At 42.9% G+C, this 10,048-nt stretch overlaps 1 protein-coding gene across 1 annotated transcript in view; it reads right to left on the bottom strand.

The window, feature by feature from the left end:
- LOC108701910 (syntaxin-binding protein 4) overlaps positions 1-8,571 on the bottom strand; it is a 62,119-nt gene extending 53,548 nt beyond the window's left edge. Inside the window, exon 1 of the mRNA XM_041577004.1 lies at positions 8,305-8,571. Within this exon, the coding sequence (XP_041432938.1) occupies positions 8,305-8,369 (65 nt within the window). The 5' untranslated portion in view covers positions 8,370-8,571. The remainder of the gene's footprint in view (positions 1-8,304) is intronic.
- Positions 8,572-10,048: the final 1,477 nt, after the last annotated feature.

Genomic DNA, 10,048 nt, shown 5'->3' on the forward strand with positions numbered 1-10,048 from the left:
CCCGCCAGCTTTTACCATACCAGCTGGTGGACTCTGAGGCCTTCCGCAAATTTGTAGCAATTGGGACACCGCAGTGGAAGGTACCCAGCCGCAATTTTTTTTCTAAAAAGGGAATACCACACCTGTACCAACATGTGCAGAGCCAAGTTACCGCATCTCTGTCACTTAGTGTTGGGCCAAAGGTCCATATGACTACTGACGCATGGTCCTCCAAGCATGGTCAGGGCAGGTATGTCACCTACACTGCCCACTGGGTGAACTTGGTAATGGCTGGGAAGCAGGGAATGGGTAGCTCAACAACAACAGTGGAGTTGGTGTCACCGCCACGGATTGCACGCGGTTCTGCCACCACCTCTACTCCTCCATCGCTCTCTACCTCGTCTTCTTCTTCTTCTTACTCTGCTGCTGGGTCCTCCTTCTCCTCCTCCACACCTGTGCACCCCCAGCTCCCCCTAGGCTATTCGACGTGCCAGGTACGCCGTTGTCACGCTGTCTTGGGGATGACGTGCCTGGAAAGCAAAAACCATACCGGATCTGTACTCCTGTCATCTCTGCAGTCACAGGCCGATCGGTGGCTGACCCCACACCAACTGCAGATCGGAAAAGTGGTGTGTGACAATGGAAGCAATCTGTTGGCAGCGTTGAGACTAGGCAATTTAACACATGTGCCCTGCATGGCACATGTGTTAAATTTAATAGTCCAACGTTTTGTCTCCAAGTACCCAGGATTCCAGGACGTTCTCACCCAGTCCAGAAAGGTGTCGGCCCATTTCAGACGTTCCTACACAGCCATGGCACGCCTTGCTGACATTCAGCAGCGCTACAACATGCCAGTCAGGCGTTTGATTTCTGACAGCCAGACTCGCTGGAATTCAACGCTCCTTATGTTGGAACGTCTGCTGCAACAACAAAGGGCCGTCAACGAGTACCTTTTTGAACTGGGTGGTAGGACTGGATCTGCACAGCTGGGGATTTTTTTCCCCCGTTACTGGGTGCTTATGCGCGATGCCTGCAGGCTCATGCGACCTTTTGAAGAGGTGACAAATATGGTCAGTCGCACCGAAGGCACCATCAGCGACCTAATACCCTTCGCTTTCTTCCTGGAGCGTGCCGTGCGACGAGTGACAGATGAGGCTGTAGACCAGCGTGACGAGGAGCTGGAAGCGCACGATTTCTGGTCGGAATCACCAGAACGAACCCAGGCACCTGCTGCAACGCAGGGAGAGGTGCCAGAAGTGGAGTCAGAGGAGGAAGGTGGCTTTGTGGAGGAGGAGGAGGAGGACCAACAGGAGCAGGCTTCCCAGGGGGCTAGTGGTGACCTTTTGGGGACCCCTGGTCTTGTACGTGGCTGGGGGGAGGAGACCGTGGATGATGCAGTCCTTGATAATGAGGAAGCGGAGATGGATAGCTCTGCATCCAACCTTGTGAGAATGGGGTCTTTCATGCTGTCATGCCTGTTGAAGGACCCCCGTATCAAGAGGCTTAAGGAGAAGGACCTGTACTGGGTCGCAACGCTACTAGACCCTCGGTACAAGCATAAAGTGTCAGAAATGTTACCAACATACCACAAGTCCGAAAAGATGCGGCATTTACAAACCAGCCTGCAAAACATGTTGTACAATGCTTTTAAGGGTGATGTCACTTCAGGAACTCATCAACATTCCAGGGGCAGAGGTGCCAGTAATCCTGCCACGAGCACACCTGCAAGGACAAAGCCCTTTGGCCAGTCTGTAACGTCAGACATGCAAATGTTTTTCTGTCCAAGGCAGCGCCACAACCCTTCTGGATCCACCCTCAAAGAACGCCTCGACCGGCAGGTAGCGGACTACCTGGCATTAACTGCAGATATCGACACTCTGAGGAGCGATGAACCCCTGGACTACTGGGTGCGCAGGCTTGATCTGTGGCCAGAGCTGTCACAATTTGCCATGAACCTCTTGTCTTGCCCAGCCTCAAGTGTGCTCTCAGAAAGGACCTTCAGTGCAGCAGGAGGGATTGTAACTGAGAAGAGAACTCGCCTAGGTCACAAAAGTGTCGATTACCTGACCTTTATTAAAATGAATGAGGGGTGGATCTCGGAGGGTTACTGCACGCCGGAAGACTTGTTCTGACTTCTATGCAGCTGTCCTTCTCTTCAAGCCTCATGACTCCACACACAGCTGTCCTTTAGCGTCCTCCTCCTCCCTCCGCCACCGTTACAAACTAGGGTGCAAACCCTACTGGTTTAATTTTTTCTGGCCTCTGTGCTTCAGTGGCTGCAACCAAAAAAACTGGGCAAACAATGTCTACAAGGTCAACGTATGGCAAAAAATGACTATTTTCAGCATTTATATGGCATATTTTTTCTGGCAACTGTGCTTCAGTGGCTGCGTCCAAAAAAATGCATATTTTCTGCATTTATATGGCATAATTTTTCTGGCAACTGTGCTTCAGTGGCTGCGACCAAAAAAATGCATATTTTCTGCATTTATATGGCATAATTTTCTGGCCTCTGTGCTTCAGTGGCTGCAACCAAAAAAATTTATATTTTCAGCATTTATATGGCATAATTTTTCTGGCCTCTGTGCTTCAGTGGCTGCAACCAAAAAAATTTATATTTTCAGCATTTATATGGCATAATTTTTCTGGCAACTGTGCTTCAGTGGCTGCGACCAAAAAAATTACTATTTTCAGCATTTATATGGCATATTTTTTCTGGCCTCTGTGCTTCAGTGGCTGCGGCCAAAAAAACTGGGCAAACAATGCCTACAAGGTCAACGACGTTGACCTTGTAGGCATTGTTTGCCCAGTTTTTTTGGCCGCAGCCACTGAAGCACAGAGGCCAGAAAAAATATGCCATATAAATGCTGAAAATAGTAATTTTTTGCCATACGTTGACTCAACGTATATGGCAAAAAATGACTATTTTCAGCATTTATATGGCATATTTTTTCTGGCAACTGTGCTTCAGTGGCTGCGACCAAAAAAATGCATATTTTCTGCATTTATATGGCATAATTTTTCTGGCCTCTGTGCTTCAGTGGCTGCAACCAAAAAAATTTATATTTTCAGCATTTATATGGCATAATTTTTCTGGCAACTGTGCTTCAGTGGCTGCGTCCAAAAAAACTGGGCAAACAATGTCTACAAGGTCAACGTATGGCGAAAAATTACTATTTTCAGCATTTATATGGCATATTTTTTCTGGCAACTGTGCTTCAGTGGCTGCGTCCAAAAAAACTGGGCAAACAATGCCTACAAGGTCAACGTATGGCAGTTGTTTAAAGAGAACAGTAGATTACTAGCCAGCAAAGCTACCTAAGCTAAAATGTCCCTCAAATCCCTGCAGACTTCTGTCCCTCCAATACAGAGCAGTATCAAGCAGATTACTAGCCAGCAAGCTTACTATCATCTGTCCCTGAAATCACTAACAGCTCTCCCCCTACACTATCTCTTCCAAGCACACACAGGCAGATTTTTCAGATACATTTTTGCCCTTGATCCCCCTCTGGCATGCCACTGTCCAGGTCGTTGCACCCTTTAAACAACTTTAAAATCATTTTTCTGGCCAGAAATGTCTTTTCTAGATGTTAAAGTTCGCCTTCCCATTGAAGTCTATGGGGTTCGCGAACCGTTCGCGAACCGCTCGCATTTTTGCGCAAGTTCGCGAATATGTTCGCGAACTTTTTTTCCGACGTTCGCTACATCCCTAGTAAGCAGTAAGCTTTTGTGTGGTACTGTATCAAATTGCTTTATTTGTAGATGTTTTTTAAAAAGTAGACCATATCCACTGCCATCCCAGAGTCTAGGTTCCTGCTCACCTCCTCAGAGGCAATGAAATGAGTCTGGAAAGATCTACTGTGCATAAAACCATGCTGGCACAACCTCATAGTATTGTGATTTGCAATGTATTTTTTTATAAAATTACTTAAACTGATTTCTCTATGTGAACCTGCTAAATGCAAGTTGATTTCATACAAGATACAAACTATAAAATACATATATGCAAGCTCAGAGTGTGCTATCACTATTCATCAAACATATACAGGTTTGGGATCTGTTATTCGGAAACCCCTTATCCAGAAATTATAGAATAGGCTTTTCCCATAGGGGGCAAATTTACTAAAGGGGTGAAGCGACTAACACTGGCAAAAAATTAGCCGATTTACTAACGGTCGATGGCGTAACTTCGTTAGCGAAGGAGATACACTCTAGCGGTACTTCGCTCCCTAACGCCTTGCGAATTTGTGCTCTGGCGAATGGACGTAACTACGCGAATTCACTAAGATGCGGATTTTACTGAACGTTACCTCTTGCGCCAGAATTGCCTTCGCCACCTCAGACCAGGCGAAGTGCAATAGAGTAGATAGGAGTTCCTAAAATAATAGTTGAAAATTTTTCTAAGTCCCAAAAAACGCTGGCGTCTTTTCCTTTTTTCAGGGTGATAGGCTGCAAAACAGCGTACATTTTTTTTGGGGTACCCGGCTTCCCCCCTACATTTCCTAACATATGGAGCATAAACTTTACACTGGGCTCATGTGTAGGGCAATATTTTATTAAGGTTCCCTGTACTTGTTTAGTGTAATGTATTTGCTGCAACATATAAGTCCATTCAACTTTAACTTCCCGCCGTATGCTAATTAGCCAACGCTAGCGCAACTTCGCTTTGCTAGGCGCAGTTACACTAGCGCAACTTCCCCAGAATTCGTTGCCCTGGATGCAATTTTAGTGAATTAGCGTTGTCCTGGCAAATCTACTCCTGGCGAAGTGTTACGCTGTGAGGAAAGCCGTCGCTGGCGAATCTTTGGAGGTTTGTAAATTTGCCCCAAAGACTCCATTTTATCCAAATAATACAGATTTTTAAAAATGATTTCCCTTTTCTCTGTATTAATAAAACAGTAGTTTGTACTTGATCCCAAATAAGATATAAATAATCCTTATTGGAAGCAAAACCAGCCTATTGGATTTACTTACTGTTTACATGATTTTCTATTATACATGGTACGAAGATCCAAATTACGGAAAGACCCCTTTATCTGGAAAACCCTAGGTCCCAAGCATTCTGTATTACAGATCCGATACCTGTATAACCAATGATAAAACTCTAAGGGGACTTGTGGTGAGAGTTTTGGTGCTTGTTTGATATTAATAAATTTTTTTAAAGGACCAGTAACATAAAAAATGTTCGTATTAAGAAATTTCTTACCGATTCTCCGCTTGCGCTCCTCTTCAGAAACGGCGATGCGTGGTGCTCGATTTCTCCTCCCTGGCTATCTCCTAACGGGATACAAATACTAGGTAATCCCCTGCAATTACATTCCTCGTGTGCCAGTGTGTTTTTTCTATCTCTAACGGAAGGCAGGGAGGAGAAATCAAGTGCCGCACGATGGATCGTTTTCGTTAAGTAGAAACAAATTTGTTTTACATTTTTTTTATGTTACTTGTCCTTTAACTGGTATTATCTACAAAATGGCTATAATGTTTATAAATAAAGTATGCCTTTTTACTACATTAAAGGATAAGTAAACCTTTAAAATATGTGAATGTATAATTGAAGAGGGGGCTATTCTAAGCACTTTTGTAATATACATTCATTATTTATTTTCTTTTAATTCCAAGATATTAAGGCAAATATGTACTGATAATATTAATGAATTTTGTTACAACAGCGCCACCTGCTGGTCATTTTCCCACCAGCTCTGGAAAGATTTGAGAAAGGTTTCTAACATCAGAGCAGCCTCTTTCTTTCTCCTGACAACTTCCTTGACTACTTGGTGGTCAGACTGGTGGGAAAATGACCAGCAGGTGGCGCTGCTGTAACAAAATTCATTATATTAACAGTATATGTATCCTTTAATATCTTGGAATTAAAAGAAAATAAATAATGAATGTAAATGACAAAAGTGCTTAGAATAACATTTACATTCACTTATTTTAAAGGTTTACTTATCCTTTAACCTAAGATGTGACTCCAATTAATGAAAGTATTGTCACCACCTCAGCACTAACCATAAAGGTTTTGCATTGCCTTACAAGTGGAATATTTTGACATGTATTTTTTTATTAAAAGGGTTGTTCACCTTTAAATTACATTTCAGTATAATTTAGAGAGTGATATTCTGAGACAATTTGCAATTGGTTTTAATTTTTTATTATTTGTGGATTTTGAGTTATTTAGCTTTTTATTCAGCAACTCTCCAGTTTGCAATTTCAGCAATCTGGTTGCTAGGGTGGTTCTGTCATGATTGACGTTTTATATATAAATTGCACTGTTAACATTGCAAATAATTCACTAACTCTACAATTTAGAATTTTCTTCTTTAACCCAAAAAAAATATTTTTTTAGCTGTAATTTTGGTGTGGAGGCAGCCATCTGAGTGCATTGAGAAGGAGCCAGCACTCCAGGATGGAACTAATTTGGGTCAGCTATTGTTTCTCCCCTACCACAACATGGGTTGTGATCTCTAGCCCTACATAGTGGCAGACAGAAGAATAGCACCCAATCAGGAAAAAAGCAGGGGTTTTAGTAGGGAGCACCTTTAGCAATGCAAACAAATCCTTCAGCAGAGGTGTCAGATAACTGCTATCTGGTTAGCTGCCCATTGTTCTGTTGATAGGCTGCTGGGAAGGGGGGATATTACTCCAACTTGCAGTACAACAGTAAAGAGTGACTGAAGTTTATCAGAGCACACGTCACATGATTAGGGGCTCCTGGGAAACTGACAATATGTCTAGCCCCATGCCTAAATTCAAAATTAAATATGAAAAATATCTTTGCTTTTGTCTGAAATGCTTCAGTGCAGAATTCTGCTAGAGCAGTACTATTAACTGATGTGTTTTGAAAAAAAAAATGTTTTCCGTAACTGTATCCCTTTATGTTAACTTTTAGTATGTAATAGAATGGACAATTCTAAGGAACCTTTAAATTGATCTTCATTACTTTTTTTATAATTTATTTTAATTATTTCCCTTGTTCTTCTGACGCTTTCCAGCTTTCAAATGGGGGTCACTGACCCCATCTAAAAAACAAATGCTCTGTAAGGCTAAATTGTATTGTTATTGCTACTTTTTATTACTTATCTTTCTATTCAGGCCTCTCCTATTCATATTCTAGTCTCTTATTCAAATTAGTGCATGGTTGCTAGGGTAATTTGGGCCCTAGCAACCAGATTGCTGAAACTGCAAACTGAAGAGCTGCTGAATAAAAAGCTAAATAACTCAAAAACACAAATAATAAGAAATAGAAACCAATTACAAATTGTCTCTACAATATTCACTCTCTACATCATACTAAAAGTTAATTTAAAGGTGTCCAACCCCTTTAAACAGCATTCCAAAGACATTACAAAATAAAAACTGAAGCTAGTTGCACCATAATCTGGTTGCTAGGGTCCAAATTACCCTAGCAACCATGCATTGATTTGAATACAAGGCTGGAATATGAATAGGAGAGACCTGAATAGAAAGATGAGTAATAAAGTAGCAATAACAATACATTTGTAGCCTTGCAGTGACCCCCATTTGAAAGCAGGAAAGAAGCAAAAGAGCAAGGCAAATAACTTAAAAACGATAAAATATAAATAATGAAGACCAATTGCAAAGTTGCTAGGTACTGGCCAGTCTATCACATAGTAAAGGTTACCCCAAAGATGAACCACCCTTTTAAGGTTATGGGGCTAATGTTATAATAGTGGCAAAGTCTGCAACAGGTCTAGTAACTCATAGCAACCAATCAGTGGCTAGCATATAGTAGTCACCTGTTTAAAAGTAACGGTTTTCTTGGTTGCTGTGGGTTACTAGATCTTGAAAAAAGTTTAATAATAGATTTCATGGGGGTTGTGGTAAGCTCGCAGCCATAATAACTTTTTTTGGGTCAGGGGGGCAAAATAAGATTCCGATATTGGCCTGGCTCTGCCCAAACAAACAAGCACTGATATTTTTCCTCTGACCAACAACATCCTCCACCTGCTGGTGTGCTCCAATCACATAACACATAAGACCCATCTACAAGTCTGTTGCCCAGTCATTGCTGCTCCCTCAGAACCCCTTTTGAACCTAATGGACCACCTTTACTGACTCATGGCTGGCTGGGGGGAAGGGAAGATTTAATTAGGAGACTGCTCCTGGTATGGCACTTGCTAAGGAGTTTCTGCACTACATTCAGCGTGTAACTATAAGTCCACAGTTCACCCCATGAGGTTGGTACGTTCCATACATAGATACCTGTCCAGCCACTGAAATGTGTATTAATGCCAATGTAACGGACAGGGAGTAAATAGGAGGGCAGAAAGGTGGCAAGCCTAGGTGTACAATGATGCCACTCACCAGTAGATAAGGGACAGACCGTCAAATCTCTCCAGCTCCTTCCCAGAAGGTTTGAGATAGGACATTTCATCAGAGACCCTCCAATGACTCCGTCCCCCTCCTCGAGGCTCCCCTGGAAACCCTGGTGGAGTGAATTAGAAGAGCCACTCCATGCCCCTGTGTCTGTGCCTCCTTAAAACCCTATCATCGCAGCTCTCCCTTCGCTAATCACTCAGGATTTCAGCCTCAGACAGTCAGGCCTAATCTCGTCTCTGCATATGACTTTAACACCCCCCACCCACCAGCCTTGGAGTTGTCCCTCCCTGGGCCAGATGGCTCTCTTTTGTCTTCTCGCTCCTCCTTGGCAACTGATGTGCTCTAAAGGGATGCCTACCTGTAGCCCCTGATATGATCATATACAGTACAGCAACCCTGTCTAACTTTCTCCATGTATTGGGCTTAGTTATATATTATCAATGACCTCTTATCCATATTCTTCCTTTGTGATAAGGTCCCATCACTGGACCTCCAATGGATTCTCCCTTTCTGTGTTTCTTCTTGCCCCTTTCCCTCCCTCCCTGCTTTCCCTTTTCCTAATTTTTTCTTTAATTTTTAAATTTCTGTTCTCTATTACTTTTTTATCTAGCATTCCTTCCTTCCTTCCTTCCTTCCTTCCTTCATGGCTTAGTCATTCTCTTCTTATATCCACATTATTGCTTCCTTTTCCCTCCTCTCGCTTCCTTCCTTTATAACCCACCCTTCCTCACTTGTTTCTGCTCCCTTCTTTTCACTGGCAGATTTTTTTTCTAACCCTTTCACTTTCTCACCCTTACTTCCTTTCTAACTTCCTCCCACTCATATTCTCATAGACTGCCTTCTTTCCTAACCGTTTCACTTCCTCGCCCTTACTTTCCTTACTTCCTTCTAACTTCCTCCTATTTACATTCCCACAGACTTCATTCTTTTGTAATCATTCACTTCCTCACCCTTCCTTTCTAACTTCCGCCCACTCACATTCTCATTGTCTTCCTTCCTTTCTAACACCCTCATTCCTCTCTTATCATCTTCCTATTCAATTCCCTCTGTTTCCTTCCTTTAGACCTTCCCTCCATCAATTTTTTCCTCTCTCACTTTCTTTCCCTATAGATTTTTTTCCTGCTTCACTTTACTTCCCTGCCTATCCTTTTCCTTGCTGTCTTGCATCCTGCCTGGGCCAAAGAGAAATAGTTTATTTATACACAGGGTCAGACTGGGCCCCACCAACCCAGACCTACTCCCTGGGAACTGCACCTGTACCTTCCTCCAGCCTAATTGCAGCCACAACAAGATAAATTAAAGTATGCCTAAGAGGGGTTCTGAGAGGGGTAGCATCTGGGGAGGGGGCTCAGGGTGGAGGGGGGTTGTGGCTGGGGGGTTGTGGTTGGATCAGGGGCCTGGGGGGGGGGGTTATTTGGGTCTCTGAGGCAGCAGTCCCATGGAGGTGGGTCCTGGGTCCCCTCAGCTCAACACTGGTTATACAAACAGCAAATAAGAAAATAAGAAAAGCCTAACTCACAGTGTTGCACTTACTAAATGGGGCCTATGGGATTTACTCTTTTTTTTAAAAAGAGAGATAATCTCCCCAGGTGACTCCTTCTCTTTAAAAGATATTAGGAATTGCTTTTTGAACATTGCAGCCACCCCTTTCATATTTTTGCTTTCATTTTCTACCTTGTTTAGACTCTTCAAAGCTAATTGCTGATTGGTTTCCACTGCCAAAACACCA

Source organism: Xenopus laevis, chromosome 9_10L, assembly GCF_017654675.1.
Source record: "Xenopus laevis strain J_2021 chromosome 9_10L, Xenopus_laevis_v10.1, whole genome shotgun sequence".
Classification (NCBI taxonomy): domain Eukaryota; kingdom Metazoa; phylum Chordata; class Amphibia; order Anura; family Pipidae; genus Xenopus; species Xenopus laevis.